This window comes from Bos javanicus, chromosome 6 (genome assembly GCF_032452875.1).
Source record: "Bos javanicus breed banteng chromosome 6, ARS-OSU_banteng_1.0, whole genome shotgun sequence".
NCBI classification, from domain to species: domain Eukaryota; kingdom Metazoa; phylum Chordata; class Mammalia; order Artiodactyla; family Bovidae; genus Bos; species Bos javanicus.
Genome location: NC_083873.1, coordinates 59756106 through 59781200, shown reverse-complemented (window position 1 = coordinate 59781200; position 25095 = coordinate 59756106). Strand labels below are relative to the sequence as shown.

Here is a 25095-nt window from a genome sequence, read left to right as displayed (position 1 = left end):
GTATTACCAACCTGTAAGTGTTATTGGCTGTCTACTATTTTCCAAAATCTTTAGGCCAGCCAGAATAAGAGACCACTAACCCTCGAGATGATCATTTCAAAGAGTGCCAAGACATCAAGTTAAACCACACACCCTTAAGCAGCTGTTAAGGTGTGTGTGTGTATTTATTATACATTATATCTAGATACTAATTTTTAACAGGAAAGAAAGGCATGATGTACAGGTATCCGATAATAGGGACCACAAGGACCATGTCAGTTCCTGAGACTCTGACCCATTCTGTTTTTTTTCTTTGCCACATTGAATTCTATCTGCCAATCCTCAATAAAGGTTTCTAAAAGAAATTTCTGGTGTAAAAGAGCTAATAAACTTTGGCTATCCTATGGTTGCTCCCTCCTGGGGGAGTGCAAGGAGTAATTTTTGGTGACTACTGAAATCTTAAGACACGTCCACTCCAGTATGAGTAAATAAGTACTGGCGTTTAAAAAAAAAAAAAAAAAATATATATATATATATACGTTTTAATTTTATTACTTATTTTTATGTTTGGCTTAGCTGGGTCTTTGTTGCTGAACCCATGATTTCTTGAGCTGCAGCTAGCAAGCTCAGTCGTCGTGGCACACAAGCTTAGTTGTCCCTCAGCGTACGGGATCTTTCCAGACCAGGGCTCGAACCCATGTCCCTGCAATGACAGGCAGATCCCCAACCACTGGACTACCAGGGACCACCTAAGTACCGGCATTGACTTTGGGATCCAAAGTAAATGTGAATCCTTGTGAGTAGATTAGGGGTGACTTACAGAAAACAGTAACAATCAGGGATCACCCAACAGTTAACAGTTGATTAAACTTTATGTTTAATTATCTAAATTACCCAGAGACTAGCCACATAAATGCTAGGTGAGTGCCTTTACAGTTAAACAGGGCACACGTGTGCTCTGTTGAATCATAGTCATATGGGGAGTTGGACCTACCAGAACTTCTAAATTCACAAGCCAGTGTTTCTCAACCCATTTCTCTTCTACTCAGCACTCATTTCACCACCCTCCGACATCTTTCCTCTGAGGATTTTACAGCTTCCGTTTAAGTCTGTTGCCCATCCCAGGGTATGACATTATCATAAATATTCCTTATATGTAGTCCATTTCTAAAAGTTAATGAGAACTTTAATTACTCCACCACAATCTGAGATTAAGTATGGACAAGAACGAATTCTATAAGTTATACAACACTATACAGATTAGTAATTATCCTTACTACTGAATATATAAACATTTCTTCATTTTGATAGGACGGGAGCTAGATTGTTTTCTTATGCAAGTGAAAAAATTAATGTATTTTTGTTATTTAACAGGTTTTGAATTGAGGGTCTATAGTGTATGAGTAAGCCAGTAGTAGGTCAGGCAGTACAAAGAATATGCACATGAAAGAATTTACTCTGGGGACTTCCCTGGTCAGGGAGCTGAGATCCCCCATACCTCAGACCAACAAAAGAAAAAAACCAAAAACATAAAACAGAAGCCATATTGTAACAAATTCAATAAAGATTTAAAAGAAAAAAAAATGGTCCACACCAAAAAAAATCCAAAAAAAAATCTTTAAAAAGAAAAAAAGAATTTACTCTGTATCCTTAGGCATCTTAGAATGCTTGATCACATTCTTATACCCGTTTATATTCCCACTAGAGTATATGTGAATCCCTGTTTTTCCCACCTTTCACCACCAGTGGGTGTTATAAATTTCCAAATTTTTGCTGATTTGATAGGACTTTTAAAATTTATATTTACATTTATTTAATGGAACAGAATTCAGTGTGAATAAAGTGGAACATATTTTTATGTGTTTTTGCCACTGAATTTTTCTGCACATTGCCTATTCATATTTTTGCTCAAATTTATTGAGTTACATTTGCTTTATTGGTTTGTAAGAGCTCTTGCACAGTAAGGAAACTGACTTTTCATTATATGTCTTGTAGCCCATCCCATGTGTAGTTTGACTTTGTTTTAATGCTATGAAAGTGAAAGTCGCTTGGTCATGTCCGACTCTTTGTGACCCCATGGACTATATACAATTCATGGAATTCTCCAGGCCAGAATACTGGAGTGGGTTGCCTTTTCCTTAATAAATATTTCTAAATTCCACTTAATTCTTGGTTGAAAGAAAAACTAGTGATTGGGACCAGTTTTTAGTTTGATTTGAAAATTAGCTTCAATCTTAACTACTGCATTTAGTTATTTAATTCTCCAACCTAAGTTCAGTTATTAACTGATATGTCTGTGTCCTAAGTTTAATTATTAACTGAATCTAAAATGGAGATTTCTTATTATAATTTTCCTTTCATTTTTGAAAGAGAACTAAGTACTATAAATGGTATTCTGTTGCTTCAATTAATTATTCTCATTATTATTTTGTAGTTTTACTTCCAATAAATGCATTAGAGACAGCCACTCAAAAGAAATCTAATAAGCAGTTTTTGTTAATCACATGCTTGTAAGTTTGAGGGCTGTGTCTACTTCCTCTTTATAAAAGTACGTTTTCACAGTAATGTGTTTTTCCAATTAAAAAAATTGTCCGTTTGAGTAATTATAAGGAGTCATGACTGACACTATTATTTTCATTAACATCAGATCAAAGTGATTTTCATACATATGTCTATATATATCCTTTCATAGTTTCACTTGGAACTGACTCTGGGGCTGATAATTTCAGCGTTGGTGTTTCTAAAAACACATTGTGTTAATAAGTTGCTCCATTGCCATTTTGTTTTGTTTCCTTTTCTATAAAACAATGCCAGAGAAGTGAGGTGCTTCTCAATGCACTGCAGTGTCAGGGACACATGGATTTCCAATTGGAAGCCTGAAACAAACATGGTAGGAGAACAGAAGAGGCACACACATGCAGGCTCTTACTACACAGAGGTGGCATCTGTTACTGTGACTTTCCTTCTTCCTAATTGTTTTCATAGTTGTTCACCAGAGTGCTAAAGATTTAGCTTTGAGGTCTTTGTTTCACAAGGATTCTTCCTAAGCTGAAATTTCTAACTATGATTTATGGCTCCATATGGTAAGTCAAAATATTTTACCAGTAGTTTGGAATTTTATCAAGAGCATTGAGCACCCAGGTTAGTGAATTTCTGTGTGTTTGCCCTTGGCAGGGAGACACGTTGAAAGCAGATGGCTTGTATATGATGTATTTTGTAAGGTATTAATACTGTCAGCTTGTCATGCAAATGAATGGCAACCATGAAAATCAACAACAACCAAAAAAAAAAAAAAGAGAGAGAGAGAAAGTCTTAAACTTTGTGTATAAGTTTTAATTTTCAAATGTGGAATTATAGTTTATGCAATGCTGGGATAACAGAAATTCCAAACCATTTTGCAAATGACACACAGTTATCAAATAGTCACACACACACACACACACACATATATATATGTATGTCTATATATGTGTGTATACATATATAAGCAGAAATGCTGAAGCAGTATGGCAAGAAAGCCATGTAGAGAAAGGCAGATACCTGCATAAGAAGCCTGAGCAGATGACTCCAGAGAGGAGTTGTGAAAGAAAACACAGATCTGTTCAGACATAGAAAGTAGAAAGAGAGTCGGGGATTTTGTATGTGGGTGTGTGTCTGTCGAGGCTGAGAGGAACAAAGGGAAATTATGCAGTAGATTGTAGTCAGAAGTTAAGATTTGCAGTTCATGATCAAAAACCTCGTAATGTTATGTGCCGGGGTCCAGCCCCGGCTGATCCAGGGTATTCGAAGGAGAGACGGCATTGGCGACCTATTTATTTAAATACTCATCAAAGATACAAAGAGTAATAGAATGAGGATAGCTCAGTGAAGAAATTCAGTGGAGAAAAGCGGCTGAAATAAGGATAGCTCAGTGAGGAAATTCAGTGGAGAAAAGAGGCTGAAATAAGGATAGCTCAGTAGGAAAATTCAGTGGAGAAAAGAGGCTGAATAATTCAGCCAGAAGGTAGGAGAAAGAACGACATGGGGAGACCAAGTTTCGGTGAACAGGGCCCGCACTTTATTTTCCAAAGTAGTTTTTATACCTTAAGTTATGCATAGAGGATAATGGGGGAAGGGGTAGAGTCATGCAGTAAGCCAGGCTTTCTTCCTGCAAATTTATCATATGCAAAAGTTTAGGTGATTTACATCATCTTCTGGCCCGGAAGCCTGTTAACATTTTAAGAAACTTATTTTTCTCTAAAGGTGATTATTCTAAAGTCAGCTAGCCTCCAAAAAGCATTGGATAGAGTTGCATTCCTATAGGGCAAAGGTGAGGTGGGCTCAGTCAAGAAAAGAATTAACTCAAGGGTCCAAGGTTACAAACATTGAGGCTACTACTTATATTTCTATAAACCCATTATATCCATCAATACACTGCCAAGGACACAGTAGGTAAGGGCTATGGAGACTTAGCAGCAAACATTGGCCCAATAAGTGAAAAACCCTTCACCAATACAATTTCTAATCAATCTTTTAACTACTCAAAGGACTCTGTGTTTAGACAGTTTAGAACATCTCCCGCCTCTCACGGTTGGGAGGCTCTGAACAATCACATGTGGCCGGAAAAACCTATTCAGGCAGGCTAGAGGATTTCCAAAGGAGTTTGTAGGTTGAAACACTGTCACACCCAGGAATCATTAACTGGAGCTGTAAGCTAACTCTTTTTCAGAGAGAGGTAGTGGGGGACAGCCCCCCGTAAAGTCAGAGGTATAGGTGAGAGCACAAAGCAGAAAGTAGGCAGACTCTGGTTTGGGGGGGTAGATGCTCGAGAATTTCCAGGGGGACTCCTGAGGCTCAGTCCCGCCTTTGCGTATGCTGAGCCTCCTTCCTCATGACCTTTGCCACAGGCGGAGTTCCTCACGCTGGCTCCTGGCAGTGATAGAATTCCAGTTGAGCTATTCCAGATCCTGAAAGATGATGCTGTGGAAAGTGCTGCACTCAACATGCAATATGCACTCCTTATGCAATATGCTGGCTCCCGGCAGTTATGCATGATCAGGATCACATCAAATTCCTTTCATTGGAGTAATATGATCCCAGCCACACTTAAGGTAGATAGTTCTTACTGCTTTCTAGATGGTGAGCAGGAAAAGTGGCTATCAAATGGGAAGGAAAGAGGTTATATGTGGTTGCTGCTAAGTCGCTTCAGTCATGTCCGACTCTGTGCAACCCCAGAGATGACAGCCCACCAGGCTCCCCTGTCCCTGGGATTCTCCAGGCAAGAACACTGGAGTGGGTTGCCATTTCCTTCTCCAGTGTGTGAAAGTAAAAAGTGAAAGTGAAGTTGCTCAGTCCTGTCCGACTCTTAGCGACCCCATGGACTGCAGCCTAGCAGGCTCCTCCATCCATGGGATTTTCCAGGCGAGAGTACTGGAGTGGGGTGCCATTGCCTTCTCCATATATGTGCTTAGTGTTAGCTAAATTGATAAGAGAAAGGGAAATAATTGGCATTAAGAACTTAAAATGATGGGTTGAAAAGGAGATAAAGGGGCTAAAACAAGAAATTATTTTATCAAATCATTTAAATATTTCTGATAACCAAATGTAATGTTAAAATATAGACTACAAAGAGGAAAAACTTAAATCACCATATTTAATATTCTTACTATCCAAAGACAACCACTATCAATATTTTATTATATTTTTCTAGTTTTTACATCTATAGTATCAGTTGAGATCATGCTATACATACAGTTTTCTGTACTATTTTCTTAATCTCACATATCATAAACTTTTATTCATAACATTAAAATTCTATGTAAATGTAATTTTTAGTGGCTGAAGAACTAATACAATTTTTAGTAGCTTCTGTACCATCATTTATTCAACCATTCCCTCAAGGTGAAGTGTTTGGATAGTTTCTAAATGTATTATAAGTATCGCTGAGATAAGCATCTTTGTATATAAACTTCATTTTAATTATTTCTTTAGATAGATCTTAATGATTTAATTGCCAAGAGAATAAATATTTTCAATGCTTTTCATATATATTACAATTTTTTTAAGGAATGGTTTTGATCAATTTATATTTGTCTTACTAAAGAGTGACATTTTAGCACTATTCATTAAAAATATTTGCTAATTTTATTGGTTAAAAGTGATATTCTAAGCATGTTCTTGTCTGAATTTACATTTATTTGCTTACCAATGAGGCTGAACAGTTTCAGTCATTTGTAATTCTTGAAGTGAGAGATTAAAATACATATACCATGCATATATGATAAGTATATTAGCTGGTATATTTCATATTATTAGCTAACAGGACATCTAAAGAGACTGTAGACTGTTGTTTCAAGTGGAGGAATAGAAAGTAAAGGCCAAGTGGTGTAACCGAAGAGTGGACATAGAGGATGAGGGAGGAAGATCCTAGACTATAGTCAGTGTTGCGGGGCAGAAGGGGAGTCAATAATAAAGGTCTTCCAAATCGGATCATAGTCATGAAGGGAATTAAGTAGGATGGGTCATGAAGTCCAAGATGGAAAGAATATGGAATAGGCAAAGAGCAGCAAACTCAAAGGGCCCAGTGGAGATGAAGGCCAGACAGTGAATGAGGGAGGCACCCACTTACTACAGTCCTCCACCTTGACCTCCAGGAGGCCTTGGGAGCTTCCCAGGTTTTCCAGGGAGGCTCTTGTTTATACAAGTCTGTGTTTCCCTCAAATCTGGAAGTTTTCAATAATATGGATCTTTTGTATATCCCCTCTCCCACTCACCCAGCATGTCTCTTTTAATAACGAAGGTCGATGAGACTGTATTTTGTGTATTTATTGTTTCTTGGCCCTGAAGTCAGTTTTCCATAGCATGCACATTTTTTTTGAATTAAAGAACCATAAACGTACCAAAGAAAACTAAAAATGGAGAGGACTGCAGAGTTTATGCACAATACATTTAGCAGTGAAGTTAAGGACTGAGTTGATTGGCTTAAACCTAGATTTTAAAAATAATATTCCGAGATGCTGCCTGATGGTTAACATCACTGATACTATACATTTGCACTTTTACTGCTTATGAATGAATGCCATGCCATGCAAAATGTTTTACCCTATATTACTGACATGTTTGGAACCACCCTGACCCCAGCTGCTCAGGCTGCAGTGTGAGGATCCTGGACACTGCCATCCTCAGGTCATCCATTAGTCAGCTCTGCCCATTCTGCCTTTATGATGTAATTCAAAGTCAACTTCTCTTCTCATGACCCCAGGGTTACCAGGCCTGAACAGCCTGCAGTCCACATCTGCGTCCTCATCTGCATGCCTGGGATCTCGTTTTCAGCCCAGAGTTATCTTAAGAAAAAGAAAATCAGATCTCATCACTTCTCTACTAAAAATCCTCCAGTAAGCCCAGTAGAACCAAAATCCTTGCCTGTCAGCCCCACATTTTACCCCTGCCTCCTCTGCTCACTCTACTTCAGCTTCACCATCTTTGTCTTCAGATACCCCACTGCAGTCTTTCCTTGAGAGAAAAAGGACTTCCCTGACCACCCTACTCAAAATAGCTCCTCCTTTTCCCTCCTAACTCTGCTTTATTCTTCCTCATAGTATTTGTCACTATGCTGTCTCTCCAAAACGTATATATTTTCTTTTTGATTATGTTTCTCTAGCATAACAGGAAGGACCATGTCTGTCTTCAGTTCAGTTCAGTCGCTCAGTCGTGTTTGACTCTTTGCGACCCCATGAATTGCAGCACGCCAGGCCTCCCTGTCCATCACAAACTCCTGGAGTTCACTCAGACTCAAGTCCATCGAGTCAGTGATGCCATCCAGCCATCTCATCTTCTGTCGTCCCCTTCTCCTCCTGCCCCCAATCCCTCCCAGCATCAGAGTCTTTTCCAATGAGTCAGTTCTTCGCATGAGGTGGCCAAAGTATTGGAGTTTCAGCTTTAGCATCAGTCCTTCCAATGAACACTCAGGACTGATCTCCTTTAGAATGGACTGGTTGGATCTCCTTGCAGTCCAAGGGACTCTCAAGAGTCTTCTCCAACACCACAGTTCAAAAGCATCAATTCTTCGGTGCTCAGCCTTCTTCACAGTCCAACTCTCACATCCATACATGACCACTGGAAAAACCATAGCCTTGACTAGATGGACCTTTGTTGGCAAAGTAATGTCTCTGCTTTTGAATATGCTATCTAGGTTGTTCATAACTTTCCTTCCAAGGAATAAGCATCTTTTAATTTCATGGCTGCAGTCACCATCTGCAGTGATTTCGGAGCCCAAAAACATAAAGTCTGACACTGTTTCTACTGTTTCCCCATCTATTTCCCATGAAGTGATGGGACTGGATGCCATGATCTTTGTTTTCTGAATGTTGAGCTTTAAGCCAACATTTTCACTCTCCACTTTCACTTTCATCAAGAGGCTTTTGAGTTCCTCTTCACTTTCTGCCATAAGGGTGGTGTCATCTGCATATCTGAGGTTATTGATATTTCTCCCAGCAATCTTGATTCCAGCTTGTGTTTCTTCCAGTCCAGCGTTTCTCATGATGTACTCTTAGTCACCACTTTATCTTCAAGGTCTAGAACAAAGACAGTCAATGGCAGTAACCATTTGTTGAATGATTGAATGACTCATCTAACCAATTTAAATTGAGTATCTTGAGAAGTTACTGTGTGCTCATAGAAATTTAGGTTCATTATGTCTAAACTATTTGCTTCAGTACTATTTTATGTTGTTCTTTTTCTTGAACATAACACTGCTTGCTAATTTTAGCATTATCTAAACTGACCAGCCTTGCGATTGATCTATTAAAGGTGTCCTCATGTTTCTAATTAGTGACTTAACTGATGTTTATAGATGCACAGCAGTTAAAGTTTTAATCTGCTAGATTCTTTACATGATTTCTATTGTTTCCATATTAAATTTTTTCTTTAGAATATCTGCTTCTATGTTGTCAAAAAGTAAGAGCTTCTTTTAGAAAATGGCAAAAGTATATTGATCAGATAATTAAGTTTAAACAAGAACTGAACCCAAGAGTTTTAAAGAAAAAAAAATGTTCACAGTCTTTTAAAGACAACATGACTTATTTAGGACCTTGCCAGCCATTCAAGCTCCAGATAAAATTAAATTTCTTGGTTGATTAAGGTATTATGAAATACATTATGTTTAAAATTAATGCCAATATTATTTATTCCTAATTCTTGGAATAAATTAGGTATAATATAAAAAAAATTCTTCAGCAAAGAGGTTTTGATTTTTTTAAATCACAAAGTAAACAGAGAAGTGTATTTTTATTTTTAAAATTTTATTTTTAGCTGTCCTGGGTCTTTGTTGCTGTGCGGGCTTTTCTCTAGTTGCAGTGAGCAGGGGTTAGGCTCCAGCTGCTGTGCACAGGCTTCTCATCGCGGTGGCTTCTCTTGTTGCAGAGTATGGGCTCCAGGGTACTCAGGCTTTAGTAGTTTCAGCTCATGGGCTCAGTAGTTTCGGCTCTCCAGCTGCAGAACACAGGGTCAGTTGTTGTATTGCATGGGTTTAGTCACTCTGAGGTATGTGGGATCCTTCCAGATCAGGTATCAAACCTGTGTCTCCTGTTTTGGCAGGTGGATTCTTTACCACTGAGCCACCAGGGAAGCCCCAAGAAGTGCATGTTTTCAAGTTGTGAGGTGTGTGATTGCCAGAAGGCAGCCTGCAGGCACCCCCGATGGCAGCTTTCCCCATGGACTCTGGTCAACTTGATAAGGCTCCTACCTGACTCTGCAGTGCTTGGTGTCTGCACAGCACGTGGTGCTGCGGTTCGCCCTGTATGTGTTTTAGTTGTTTGATATTTAATTGTCTCCAAAAAGATTATTAGTTATTAGCTCCCAGTTCATAGAGCCCACATCAGGGTCCAGGTCTTTGACTGCTTTTTCCCTCTGTGCTTGAATATATCCCAGAGCATTATTGAAAATAAACACATCTGGACAGAAGAGCACAGTGCTTGGTAAATCCAGGATGATAGGGGATTTCTGTGGTAATTTAGAGGAAATTAAAATACCATTTAACTATTAAAGAGTAAAACCTACATATTACTTTGCAAAATCACACACTTCCTGAGCTCTTGTTATCCAGATTGCTCATAGTGGGGAGGGGGTTCTCCTTTTTATATGGCTTTTGTGTTAAAAGTGGAACACAGGGCTTGGATTTTTACACATTATTTATGAGTTTGTAATAGATTCTCCTCTCCACCTGCATTCAGTATTTCTTCTCAACTTCTTCTTTTAAAAAATAAAAAGTGTGTTAAAACTACCACAGGATATGTAAGGTAAAGACTGGTAATTAGGTAATTATGAGGTACTACAGTTTGCTGTAGTTCCTGGAATGTGAAGTCAAGTGGGCCTTAGAAAGCGTCACTACAAACAAAGCTAGTAGAGGTGATGGAATTCCAGTTGAGCTATTTCAAATCCTGAAAGATGATGCTGTGAAAGTGCTGCACTCAATATGCCAGCAAATTTGGAAAACTCAGCAGTGGCCACAGGACTGGAAAAGGTCAGTTTTCATTCCAATCCCAAAGAAAGGCAATGCCAAAGAATGCTCAAACTACCACACAATTGCACTCATCTCACACGCTAGTAAAGTCATGCTCAAAATTCTCAAAGCCAGGCTTCAGCAATACATGAACTGTGAATTTCCAGATGTTCAAGCTGGTTTTAGAAAAGGCAGAGGAACCAGAGATCAAATTGCCAATATCCACTGGATCATGGAAAAAGCAAGAGAGTTCCAGATAAACATCTATTTCTGCTTTATTGACTATGCCAAAGCCTTTGCCTGTGTGAATCACAATAAACTGTGGATAATTCTGAAAGAGATGGGAATACCAGACCACCTGACCTGCCTCTTGAGAAACCTGTATGCAGGTCAGGAAGCAACAGTTAGAACTGGACTTGGAACAACAGACTGGTTCCAAATAGGAAAAGGAGTCCGTCAAGGCTGTATATTGTCACCCTGCTTATTTAACTTATATGCAGAGTACATCATGAGAAACACTGGGCTGGAGGAAGCACAAGCTGGAATCAAGATTGCCAGGAGAAATATCAATAACCTCAGATATGCAGATGACACCACCCTTATGGCAGAAAGTGAAGAGGAACTCAAAAGCCTCTTGATGAAAGTGAAAGAGGAGAGTGTAAAAGTTAGCTTAAAGCTCAACATTCAGAAAACTAAGATCATGGCATCTGGTCCCATCACTTCATGGCAAATAGATGGGGAAACAGTAGAAACAGTGTCAGACTTTATTTTTGGGGGCTCCAAAATCAATGCAGGTGGTGATTGCAGCCATTAAATTAAAAGACGCTTATTCCTTGGAAGGAAAGTTATGAACAACCTAGATAGCATATTCAAAAGCAGAGACGTTACTTTGCCAACAAAGGTCCGTCTAGTCAAGGCTATGGTTTTTCCAGTGGTCATGTATGGATGTGAGAGTTGGATTGTGAAGAAAGCCGAGCACCGAAGAACTGATGCTTTTGAACTGTGGTGTTGGAGAAGACTCTTGAGAGTCCTTTGGACTGCAAGGAGATCCAACCAGTCCATTCTAAAGGAGATCAGTCCTGGGTGTTCTTTGGAAGGACTGATGCTAAAGCTGAAACTCCAGTACTTTGGCCACCTCATGCGAAGAGCTGACTCATTGGAAAAGACTCTGATGCTGGAAGGGATTGGGGACAGGAGGAGAAGGGGACGACAGAGGATGAGATGGCTGGATGGCATCACTGACTCGATGGACATGAGTTTGAGTAAACTCCGGGAGTTTGTGATGGACAGGGAGGCCTGGCGTGCTGCGATTCATGGGGTTGCAAAGAGTCAGACAAGACTGAGCGACTGAATTGAACTGACTGACAGTTTGCTGTGGTAGAGGAGCAGAAAGTGATCACTGTCAAACCTAGCAGGTTTCTAAGAGTTAGTGAAGATTACTGTAGGTAAAGGGATGTTAACAGTGCATGCAGCTGAGGCCAAGGTGTGTGTATGTTGGGTGTATGTGGAAACCAAAAGATGTTTGGAGGTGTTAATCCTTTTATAATGTTTCTATTGTTTTGGTGGGTTCCGTGTTTATCCTTCTTTAGGAGGACTCTCATACCTGCATGCCTTCGACTCTTTGAACTCACCTTCCCAATGTTGATTAGTTACTGGTCATGACCAACTATTGTTGCTGACACCACCCATACAGGTAATATGGCTTCAGTGCGATAACTGACACTTTTTCATATGAACGCTAGTACCTTGGTGTGTGTGTGTGTGTGTGTGTGTGTGTGTACCATTTCTTCCTCTTCTGCTTTAGTCATGCATTAATACAGTAACCACTTTCAGCAAAAGTTTTGAAATTCTAAATACTTAGTGTAAAGTGGGCTGCCATCTGTGGGGTCGCACAGAGTTGGACACGACTGAAGTGACTTAGCAGCAGCAGCAGCAGTGTAAAGTTTACTTCTTGAAAACTATATACTACTATTAAATATAGAGCAACACACATTCACTTGATCTTCACACTGGCTAGATCTTTAAATCTTTAGGTAAGATAAAATAAAAAATAATGTTCTCCTAATAGGATGTAAAAGGGACTTTAATAAATGTTGTTGGTCAGTCACAAAATCATGTCCAACTCTTTGTGACCCCATGGACTACAGCCCGCCAGGCTCCTCTGTCCATGGGGATCTTCAAGCAAGAATACTGAAGTGGGTTGCCATGTCATTCTCCAGGGGATCTTCCCAACCCGGAGATCAAGCCCTGAGTCTCCTGTACTTACAGGCAGATCCTTTACTGCTGAGCCACCAGGGAAGCTCTGGTAAATATTACCTATATTTAAAATAACCCACATGACAATTTCCTGGCTTATTACCAGGTCCCCATCCATGTTATAACATCTCTTTTCCATGACCTGTCTGAATCTTATTTCTTATTCCTTTTTCCAGATCTACCTTAGTCTCATCTGGTCTCAAGCTTCTGTTTTGCACCAGTAGTTTTTTTTTTTTTTTTGCCACAGTCTCAGATCTCATATTTGCCTGCTGTCAGTCCACTCTAAAAACAAAGTGGCCTTGTTAAGACAAAGGATGCTCCTCCAGGGATGACGTACGCACGCCAGAGCTGTCCGAAGTTAGGCAGCAAGTGTAGCATGTGTCTGCCTTCACCGAGGCTTATGTAATAGCAATCGGTGTCCCTACCAGTAGAACGGCTGACTTTTACTTTTCTTGTGTACTTGTCTATTGTGTGCATTTATGATAACTTGTGTGCCTTGTTTTTTGCCAAGACCATAGATAGTGGTAGGCCATGTGTGTTTTTAAAATTAACTCTGTTCAAAGCAAAAGCAGGCAGAAGTTGCTCATTTTTGTTTAGAGTAGGCTGTAATTGTAATTATGCCTTTAGATATTCAGTGAAAAGCTGCCCTGCCCTTACTCTAGACATTTATCATCTTGAGATGGTTTGTTTCCTATGTTTTTGTATTCTTGGTAATGTTTAAGAATTCACACACACACACACACATTTTCTCTTTTTCTCTTACGTATATTCACACACTTGACCAACAGGCATTCATAAACCAAACCTTTAAGCCAAAAATATTCTTCCTAATGCTTAAAGCATGTCACACATCCAGAATTTATTAAATATTATATAATATAAAATTCTAACATAATATACTCAATTACACTTATATAAAAAGGCAGATTTTCTGGGTTCCTTTTGTAGTCAAAAGGAATTCAGTGTAAATTTAGTAGTTTTTTGGAAACACTGCCTTAGTATCATTGCAAGATTGCTTCCATTTTCCTTTAATCAGAACTTGGCAATTTAGTTTTATATAATATTTAATGTGATTATAATCTTAGACTTGTTCTGGATTTTGACCCTTTACTAAGTAACCTGTTGATACTTTTCTTGTCACTATTGATAGCTTTAGATTATTTCATTTGGGAGTAATAAAACTGTCTCTCTTAAAAAATATAAGTAGATAAGTAGATTTAAAACTTGTCACTCTGGCCTTTTTACTTCCCATCCTGGCTACTTCAAATTGTTAAAGTTATGGAATTTACAAAATAACAACTAAGGGAAAATTCAAGACCACAAGTTTGAAATGTTTGTTTCAGGAAGAGTTATAGATTTGTTCCTTTCTTTGTACTCTGTGGGGTGCTTTCTTTGTATGCTAAGTCCTGTCCAACTTTTGTGATCCCCGCCAGGCTCCTCTGTCCATGGGATTCCCCAGGCAAGAAGTGGGTCGCCATTTCCTTCTCCAGGGGATCTTCCCAACCCAGGAATCAAACCCTCGTCTCCTGCATTGGCAGGTGGATTCCTCACCCCTGAGCTGTAGAGCTCATGTTAATTCTGGCCCAGGTGGTCCCAGATGTCACTGGTTGGCTTTCAGGAAGCCTCCTGTAGTCCATCTTCTGGTCCGTTCTCCCCTGATATGCCGGCTGCCTGAAGTGACAGTCTTATCCCCCAGAGCGGTTCCATCTCTTCACTGCTTGAAGAGGAATATATTTACTCTGCTTACGTGCTTCTGGTCCTCCGAACCCGTTGTTATGTACGGACTGTTTTTATTATCCATGAATCATGTTTTACTGCTCCTTTTTCCTTCTACCCCTTCTATTTGCCCCTGCCTCTTACCAATAAATCCATTGCCAGCTCCAAATGGATAAAGTAAAATAAATGAGGGTTTAGTTCTTGTGTAATTTTTGCCTCTCTCTTTTTTCTACCAGGCTTATCTAAACCCTATTACTGGTAGTGATTAGGAGAAAAGATAAAGGGTACTCACTCCCAGTTACCTACCCCAGATACAATGAGAAGGAAAAAAAAAAAATATATATATATATATATAATACTAAAAAATAGAACATTTCTAGGAAATCACGGTAACATTTTTTGAGTACTTTCTATTTTGGAAATTTTCTAAGTACTTCCTGAAATGCTTAAAACTCAACAACTCAGGTGAAGTAAGAATTGTTTTTATTTTGTAGCAAGCAGAACAATGTAATCGGCACCCACCTTATTTCTAGGAAGGTGAATTTAAAAAAAAATTTGTTTCCTTTTAGTTAGTTTTGGTGTTAGAATAAAATACTTCAGGTACATTTCCTTCTCTATGAAATGTCAGAACTTTTGTCTTCTTGGGTCTTCCCCAGATCCATTTGCTACCGTAAGTTTGCTATTAAATTGTCAGGCTGCTGTGGAGCTTTTTGTATCTGGTGATTTAAACCCCTCCCTTCTTTCTGTACCACCCACTCAAGTTCATTCCAGGTGCCCTTAGCAAATGACTCCCAAGGCATTTAAGTGGCCAAAGCTCATTGACCAATGAGGAGAAGAGTGTCATGTATAATAGAGTTACGCAGTTCCTGGATCAGGAGCAAAGTTTGCTTAAGCAAAGCTTTTGTTACCATTAGCCTGTCGCATCCAGATTTCAAGACTGGAAAGGTAGGGGACACCTTATTTGTTGTAATTGGAAGAGAGGAGGAGATGGTTTTGTTTAGTTAAAGTAATTTAGATCAAGTTGCATAAACAAGTGATCCATTTCGTTTTTAACTGAGGGCAAAAAAAAATTTAGAAGTTTGTGAGAATTTCAAATGCTGCACAGTTTGCCTTACCAGCAGCAAAGCCAAACTTCTTAAGAACATTTAAAAAACAAAAAACAAAACAGTTCGTCTAGCATCTCTTCTCTTTATCACACTTGAAAAAACTAGGTGGAAAAAAAGTCATGTTTTCATAGATTGCAGCTATTTTCATTCTGGGATTAAAAGCAGGAATTTATCAGTAATATCCACATTTGTTTTCCAAAGTCATTTCAGACTCAGTCGTTATAGAAGAATTTTGTGTAATTATTTAAATGAGATAAGGAAAAATGTGAAATTAATAGAATTAGCTCTTAAGAGCTACTACTTAAAGGTTACTGATAATGACTGAGAAAAGTTCAGGTGTAAAAAGACTCTCATATCAATCATACTGCTTTTTTCAAGCCAACAGTAAAGTTTATGAAATGGAATTAGTTAAGTGTAGGTTTATATACTTTAAGCACTATATAAATTAGTTTCACTTTTATTAGAAGGAATAATTTAGTTATATTTTATGTGCTGTTTAGATGTTCTAATATTAAAGAAGCCAGAGATAAAGAATCTTTATTTGCTTTTTTCTACCTGGAAATGGAGTGATCTGGATAGCATTTGAAGCTAATCCTAAAAAGAAAAACCCTGGTCATTATGAATAAAATATGATGGATCAATGTTATAACAAAATGTATACATAAAAACATTTATTCCTGATATTATACTTCTCCCCTAGCCTACATCTAATATTTAGTATCAGAAGGTAAGCTCAGGTTCAAAGAAAAGTAAAACTGGTTTCCCAAGATGGCTTTTTCATAGAGCTGACTTAATATGAGTTTGTATTTTATACAGAAATTAGATAATTGTTTAAAAATACAACATATGAGAGATTATATCATTTGATTAAAATTTTTTAAAGTTTTAATGTATAGTCAAAACTCTATTTTTGCCTAATTTATAAAGAAAATTGTTTAGCACACATTCTCACTGGGTCTAAATGTCTAATCATTTCAGTTATCTCAGATTCTTTCCTTTTTAAAAATTATTTTTATATGCTCCTTTAAAAAAGTTACACCCTGAAACTTTCTACTTTTATTAGATTTTTTTCATAATGCCACTTTATGAGAAGTTTACCCTCCAGATCTCCCTCTTGACTCTTCAGGGCAGGTGGAGATAGATGGAGCACCAGGCACACAGGGTTAACTATTCACAGCAGCCATCTTCTTGGGTACAAGTAAATACTATTTCTCAACTCCAAGCTGAGGTTCAAAGGTTTAGACTTAACTTCACAGATCAGAGGTCAGGCACGAATTGCTGCAATTTGTAGTTCAATTCTGCCGATATGACAGAATTTCACAGCTATGATGATTGCTTTTTCCACTTCTGCACACAGGCCAGGCCGGGCAGTTAACAGCATAATTTGTACAAGTCAGCCCTTGGCACCCAGGTTTAATGAGTAACTAGCTGGTGCCTTAGGTTTCACTGGTACAAGGTGCACATTATAAAAAGGGTCAAATGTCACACACAAGAAATGGAGGGAGTGGGTAGTGAGATTGCAGTAACCACCATTTATGAATCATACATAAAGAGTTGGTAATTTGCGTTCATTTTAAAAGTAATTTCTGTGATGTTAGTGTTACTGTGTTCATTTCTTTGCTATGAAAAGACAAAAAGACATAGATAATTTTGTTAAATGTTAGCAAGAAAGAACGATCTGATTAGAGATTATTGACACCCATAGACAGTGAAATTGCAGGCTCTGATTATGCCTTTCATAGGGTTTCTCGAAAACTTCCCCAAGCATGCCAGTTTTTCAAGAATCTAGGGAACAAGTTGGGTAACCAGGTATTTCTGAGCCCATAATATTTATGAGTATCTCACATTTTCTGCTCTTCATCTAAAAAGTTACACTCCTGGCTTTATTTCTAACCCAAGCCAAGAATATCTTTTACTGTTTGAAGGTGGATATTGAGATTCTTCAGGAAACCCTTAGATGGTGGGCCTTGACAATCCATGGGTTTGCCGTTCACAGTTTTGACTTCTCATAAATGACTCTGAAACTGCCATATAAATACATACAGAGTGATTTGTCATTTCTGTTGTAACACAAATTTTCATTTTCTACTCCCAAACTGGGGTATAGAAGCAATTGGATTCTTCCATAGAGCACAATAATTAAGAGCACAGACTCTGGTCTCAGACCTCTTGGGTTTCAATCCCAGCTTCATCACTTACAATTAAGGAACCTGAACAAATGAGCAGTCTTCCTCTGTTTAATTCCCTCATGTTCAGGATGAGTATAAACAGAATTTGCTTCATGGAGTTGTAATAACAATTAAATAAGTGTACATGAAATGCTCAGCACAATGCCTGGCACCTATTAAGCACTCCGTGAATATTTGTTGTAATTAGTACTATTGGGACTAGCCTCCTCTACCCTGTAAATCATCCCAATTTGTTTATTATTTTTTCAATATTTATTGATTTGGCTGTGCCAGGTCTTAGTTGGGGCATGTGATACATAGTTCCCTGACCAGGGATTGAACCCAGGCCCCCTACATTGGGAGCTCCGAGTCTTAACCACTGGACCACCAGGGAAGTCCATCCCAGCTTGTTTGGTCGTGGTCTTTGCTCTGTTCATTTCAGGAGAGACATAAGATAAGGTATACTTGGCAAGGTGATCTGAGGATGTTTTAGGTGTATTTTTTTAATATCATGAGGAAGTGTGTTTTTAAATTCCTCAGTTTCAAGTCCAGCATTCTTTTGTATGCTAGTTTTCCCCCAACTGCTTTGCTGTCATATGGCAAAAGCTGTTAAAAATAAATAAATAAATAAATAAATCCAAATCATCTGGTTTCCTTTGAGAGTTGTTTTCATTCTGCCCTTTGGTAAGAAACATTTGAGTTGAAAAAGAAAAAAATCCACCTTATCAGTGGGCTAAATTCTATTCCTGATGATATGTGTTATACTTACTAAAAGTCATGGTTTCCAGAAATGTCAGGAAAGTCTTAAAAGGTGATTTTTTTTTGGGGGGGGGGGCTATATTTTATTTCTATGGAACAGTAGCATTTGAACAAAAACATGATACTACCAATGACAATATATCAATTATGTGCTTAGTATTGAAAAGGTAGTAACAATCCCTCTCCCTAATTAAACAGTGAAGCACCTACTGTGTGCTAGGATTGTGTGTGGGACACTGGGACTATAGCTGTGATCAGATCTGGATCCTGCCCTGGTCAAGTCTATAACTGATTGGAGAAGACTGCCATTATACCAACTACTGTAAGATTAAACCAAGTAAAATTGCCAGTATTCTACTGTTTTTGTCCCCTCAGGGGGCAATTTCATTGGATTCAAGCCAGTGTTATGAAAGGGTCTCCAGAGATGACCTCTGAGGAGTGAAGTGTAAGGATGAGAACAAGCTAGCTAGGCAGGGCATTGGTGAAGATTTGAAGCTCTAGGAGTAGCAAGTGTTGGGGAAAAGTGACACAACATGAGGCTGGGGAAGGAGCCAAAGTCTTCCTTACGTCCCTTACTAAGGACATTGACTTTCTTCTAAGGGCAGTGGAAGAGAGGGTAGAGATTTAAGCAGGAGGGTGACATGATCAAATTGTGTGGGTTTTAGTTAATTAATTTTTTGCTGTTCTGGATCTTCGTTGCTGCGCATAGGCATTTTTTCTAGTTGTGGAGAGCAGGGGCTATTCTCCAGTTGCGGTGCGCGGACTTCTCATTGCAGTGGCTTCTCTTGTAGAGCACGGTCTCTAGGTGCAAGGGCTTCAGTTGCGGTGCTTGGGCTCAGTTGCCCCAAGCCGTGTGGGGTCTTCCCAGACCAGGGATTGAACCCATGTCTCCGTCATTGGCAGTTGGATTCTTAACCACTGGACCACCAGGGAAGTCCAAATTGTGTGTTTTTAAAAGGTCACTTTATCTGTCTTGAGAGCCAGATTGATTGCAGCAGGCAAGAGTGGATGGGATAAAGTCAGCTGGGAGGCTGTGCAGCTGTCTAGGCAGGAGCCGATGACTGGCAAGATGCTTTCAAAATGTAGTGTCTCGTGTTATCCTTGTAACGACTCTCACCTGTGGCGTTAATATCAGCTTCAGTATGCTGGTGAGGATGCTAAGGCCAGAAAGCTAAGTGGCATGCCTGTACAGGGTCTCAGGCCGCTGGCAGAGCTCGAACCAGCACTCTGTTACCAGACTCTTGCTCCAGTAGACTCCTGGTAGCTTTAGTGAAAACTGAAAGTGAAAGTCACTCAGTCATGTCTGACTCTTCACGACCCCATGGACTATACAATCCATGGAATTCTCTAGGCCAGAATACTGGAGTGGGTAGCTGTTCCCTTCAGACTTGTATACTATTGTCCTGGGGTGTGGACAGTTCGTTTATGTTTAGAACCAGTTTGTTTTTAAGAAACAGAATTCTCATTCCTTGGTGGAGGACTGGGGTTGAAAAAGTTATTTTTAGCCTCACTTTATGCTTGAGAGTTGAAAGAAGCAGAATGTGACATGGAACTTGATATTAGACTGGAGCCTCCTTTTGGAAAAAAGACAGTTATTAATTTCACATATTTATTTATACCTTGCCTCATTCCAAAAATAGACTTGAACAGCTTTCAAAAATACATATGGTAGACAAAATAGAGAGGGAGGAAATCAGGGCAGGCAAATGAAGATGATGCCATAGGTGTTGTAAGCCCAACAGAAGATTGCCCTCGGATCCTACCAACTCTCTGTAACTGTATGGACCACAGCCCGCCAGACTCCTCTGTCCATGGGATTTTCCAGGCAAGAACACTGGAGTGGGTTGCCATGCCCTCCCCCAGGGGGTCTTCCCGAACCAGGGAACGAACCCACGTCTCTTAGTCTCCTGCATTGGCAGGTGGGTTATTTACCACCAGTGCCACCCAGGAAGCCTATAATGGACACTTACCTGTAGCTTTTTCACAGAACAAGGAGTGAAGGGTTGGAGTGAATGAATTAACCCAGTTTCTGTCTGGAAACTATTTTGTTTCTCTATGAACTTCCCCACAAATCTTATGTGACCTTCAGTAAGACAGTTTACTCCATAGTAAAATGGAGGATTTATACTAGAGATGGACTTCTTAAATGGGGTGCCTCAGGACACCCAATATTGCGTCAGGATGAGTGTGGAGTGACAGGAAAAAAAGTAGCATCTTGAAGATTTTCATGATAAAATAGTATTAAAATATTTATGAAATGACTTGTGTTTAGAGTCATTCTGGAAAATCAGATTTTTTGGTAAATAAATAGTCCTAAGTATTTTTCCCCCCTGGGAAATTTTCTGTTACTTAAATTGCCATGAGAGGCACTTCAGTAATCCTTTCCATCATTAAGATTCAGCACAAAACTATGTAAAATCTATAATTTCATTTATATATTAATAATTTGCTTCTACTTCATAGAGTTTACATCTCCATTACCATGATATTATTTTTCAAAGGGAAACATTTGAAAACATTGAAAAGGGAAACATTATAGAGAGAAAGCTTACAATTTTGCACCAATATTATGTGCCAGGAATAGTGTTTTATAAGTATTTTCTCTATTCTCCATACAGTCCCACAAGAAATTAGCTCCACTTATGGATATGGAGACTGAGGCCCAGAAAAGTTTAGTTAAGTTTGTCAGGATTCACTTAAATAGTAAATGAATAGTGCAGGAGTTTACATTTTATTCTGTTGTCTTGACTGGGCAGAATTAATTTCAGGACACACCTTGTAATTTCCACATTTATTGTTCTTTATCAAACGTGATGGTGATCATTAGGAATTATCTAGAATGCAGCATTTAAGAAAGGTGAGGGTTATATGCTTTGAGATGTACAGAGTTTAACAACAATTATTCTATGATTTATTTGAGGGTGTAGCTTTATTTTTAGTAGATCATTAATAATTAGGATTAAACCCAGTTCATGGCTTAGTTTTATTGCTTGTGTTGCTATAATGTTATGGATCCCATTGAATGCCTTGCCAGTCACTGCAATATATAGTTATGGTGGAATAATTTTGGAGCTGTAACTGACTATGTACGTACATGTTAAGTCACTTCAGTCATGTCCAACTCTTTGTGACCCCATGGACTGCAGCACACCAGGCTCCTCTATCCATAGAGTCTCCAGGGAAGAATACTGGAGTGGGTTGCCATGCCCTCCTCCAGGGGATCTTCCCAACCTAGGGATTGAACCCATGTCTCTTATGTCTCCTGCATTGGCAGGCGGGTTCTTTGCCACCTGGAAAGCCTGTAACTAACTGACTTAAAAGGCTGTTTCATTGGCAGGTTCTAAATTGTGCTCTGTGGTTCTAAAGAACCTATGTGTTCCCACACAGCCTGGATGGACGATGGAGCAGAATGGGTGGAGATGTTTCCCCATATCATCCCCTACTTCAGCTTAGCCAGCTCCTGTTTGATCAGTTTGTTTCTGTATCTAGGTAAATTTTTGGTGGAAGAAAGGATGCTACACCTTTAAAAAAAAAAAAAAAGAAGAAGCAAAACAAATATTAAAAAACCAGTTTGAAAACTACTGGTAATCCAACTTTTTTATTTTTCTACAGGAGAGCAAACTTTAGCTCAGCCAGGTAAAACAATTTGCCTAAGAACATAGAACAAAGCATGGCAGAGCTAGAATTAAAATCCCAGCCTTCTAGGTGCTCCAAGTCTGGCGTTGCAGCCACTGTACCATATTGGATTGTGGCAGTCATCCTGGTCTTCTGATGGCTTCATGAGGGCCCTCTGTATTTAGGTGAGAATATTCCTGAAGTTTGGCAGATTATATTAATATTTCCAGGTGTGAAATAAAGGTAAAAGTTTTGTGCTCAGGTTATATATTTTTCACATACCCTTTTAAAATAACCTTTCTCTTGAACTTAAGTTTCTTTTGAATGCTTTCTATATTATGACTTTCAAGATTATCCTAGGACTCTAAATCCTATTTTTTATAGTACTCCATGCAAACAACATCCTCCAAAGTGTCTTACACATTTTAGGGCAGAATAACAAGTTTATTTTATACCAGCTCTGATCGGTTGGTGGTGGTTGGCCGAAGTGCTTGTTTCACTGGTTTTTGAGACCCTCTGGATCTAGCAGGAAAGAATGTGATGATCCATAGTGATGTGTGACATAAGCCCCCAAATGGGGATGGGGGGAGTCCATGAGCTAGATAGTATCATCTCTTTAAAGGGGTACCGCCGCTTCTTCTTGTGGATTTATAAGCATAAAATATAAGCTACATCTGTATTCATTCCTAAACGCTGTGTTGTTCATCTTGGAGTCAGGGGTGGGGAGGCAGGGTTCTAAATAAGACAGAGGGGAAAATACAACAAATGGAAGAAATTGGTCATTTTCTTATGGCCATTCCCTGTTTCTTCAAGGATAGGAGGAGGAACAAAAGGTTGCGTTTCTTGATCTGAAGAGAATATGATAATTAGAGTAACAGTAGTTTAGTTTTTTGAAGAAAATGGCCCCAAATTCATATTGCATGTATGAAAATTTTATTGAAATAGAAAACATTCCTAGCAGGTTTTTTTTTAACTCCTTAGGATTTGTCTCACGGGGCACTCCAAAAACTGAACTGAGAAATCCCAAGAAAGCTACCTGAATCTTCCTGTGTATTCTTATTCTACATCCTGTAGAGGATCAGACAAATCAAATTGGTGGTTTTTGGTAAGTACACCTTGCCCAAGTTTGATAAGCTTTCATTCTTATCAACCAGTACATCTGCTGTATAGAGAGTGTGTACCAGATGTATGTTTATTGACATTAGTACATATGACATAAGTCATTTGGTAAGTCATTTTGAACCAACAATATAAATCCTCATTTCTTTGCTCAGTTTACATCGTTGAGGCCCAAGACGAGACGCTACTGCTGCTGCTATGTGAGCTTCTTAGGAATTACTGCTTCTATAACTGTCTCCCTCACCTCCCCCAACCACCCCCAAATGAGTTCAAGCGATTTCACTCAGAGATGTCTTTTGAAATTTTTTTTGCAAGGAAGGTCCTTTGTAAATGTCAGAGAGCTACTGGTATGTCCTTGAACAATCTGTATGCCTCCTCTAATTTCTGTTTCCTCACCTGTCATATAAGGTAAAAATAACTATGTTAGACTCTCCAAATCATGGTAATCCTGTGAACTACAATATATATAAATGCACTTTGACAACTATATAATTCTCCACAGATAGATGGTATTATTCTGTGGGTGATAATCCTAGGTATGCTATGGCAGGGATAGGGGGCATAGAAGAAAGAGGTTACTTGCATCAGCTTCACCCCGAATCTTGAACGGCCAGCCCTCACTTAGCTCTGAGGGGTAGAGACAGCAGATCCCTGTATGTGAGGGAGGAACTCCTGGTGACACTGGTTGCTTGGCTACCGCCCTCCCGCTTCCTACCCCAGCCCACCTGCCTCACCACGCCCGTTTTCATATCCTCTCGGCTGGGTTCTGAACATGCCCACTAATTTCAGGGACACAGAGAGCTAAAATTGTTTTTAATTAAATATTTTTTCTTTTTATCAGAGCATATTCATGAAAGGAAACTTGGAAATTAAAGAATAGTATCAAATTACTTCCAAAAATCCAAAGATAACCACAATTAACACTGTAGTATATTCCTTTTTAGTTTTTAAAAATTGTTGTTGTTGCTTAGTCACTAAGTCATGTCTGAGTCTTTTGAGATCCCGTGGACTGTAGTCTGCTGGGCTCCTCTGTCCATGGGATTTACCAGGTAAGAATACTGGAATGAGTTGCCATTTCCTTCTCCAGGGGATCTTCCTGACTCAGGGATGGAACCTGCATCTCCTATATTGGCAGGCAGATTCTTTACCACCTAGCCACTTGGGAAGCCCTTTTAAAATTTTTCATATATATTCTAAAATATAATTTAACAAAATTAACATAGTTGAGAACATGAAATAAATATTCTAGCCTACAACTATGCTGTAATTGTTATAGCCATTTTCATATTTTTGAAGGTTTGTTACATCACATATATATATACATACTATTATGTTCATTACATTGTGCTATGAATACCACAGTAGTGAACATACCTGACTATAAATTTTACCCATGTCTCTGATTATTTTCTTGGGTTAAATTTCTTTAAATGGAATTAATGAGAATGAACTTTTTTTTGGAGAATGAACTGTTAATTTAATGACTACTGTAATCGAGGTTGTCAAACTATCCTCCAGAAATGTACTAAAGTATACTTGCCATCCCCATCCCCAAACATGACATATGACAATGTTCATATGTACATGTACATATGACCACTGTACACGTGTACAGACTGCATTCTTTCACATTAAGATTTAAAATCATAAATGAATCTAAGAAGGTCAGGAAATATGAGCCTGTTCCCTCCCCTGGCCCAGCCCAGCCCTAACACACACCAGGCCTCTGAAGTAGACAGTATCATCCAACTGATGCTGTGTCCACCTCAGTGCCTGTGACCTGTTCGTGGGGGAATGCTCCCGTGAGGCTTGCAGTCACTCACTCGGCATTTATGCCACCACTTGTGTTCATAGTGAAAACAACAATAAAGATATCTAAACTTAACTGTGAACAACATGA

General features: G+C 38.9%; 1 protein-coding gene across 3 annotated transcripts in view; it reads left to right on the top strand.

Annotated features, from left to right (window-relative positions):
* Positions 1 to 25095, top strand: part of RBM47 (RNA binding motif protein 47) — a 176562-nt gene that overhangs the window by 118049 nt on the left and 33418 nt on the right. The window contains exons 4-5 of one of the 3 annotated variants that reach the window (XM_061421195.1): positions 23058 to 23181; positions 23351 to 23395. The exons of 1 other annotated variant lie outside the window; for it this stretch is intronic. In XM_061421195.1, coding sequence (XP_061277179.1) covers positions 23394 to 23395 — 2 coding nt within the window. In that variant the 5' untranslated portion in view covers positions 23058 to 23181; positions 23351 to 23393. The remainder of the gene's footprint in view (positions 1 to 23057; positions 23182 to 23350; positions 23396 to 25095) is intronic. One more of the 3 variants, XM_061421193.1, reaches the window with a different exon arrangement.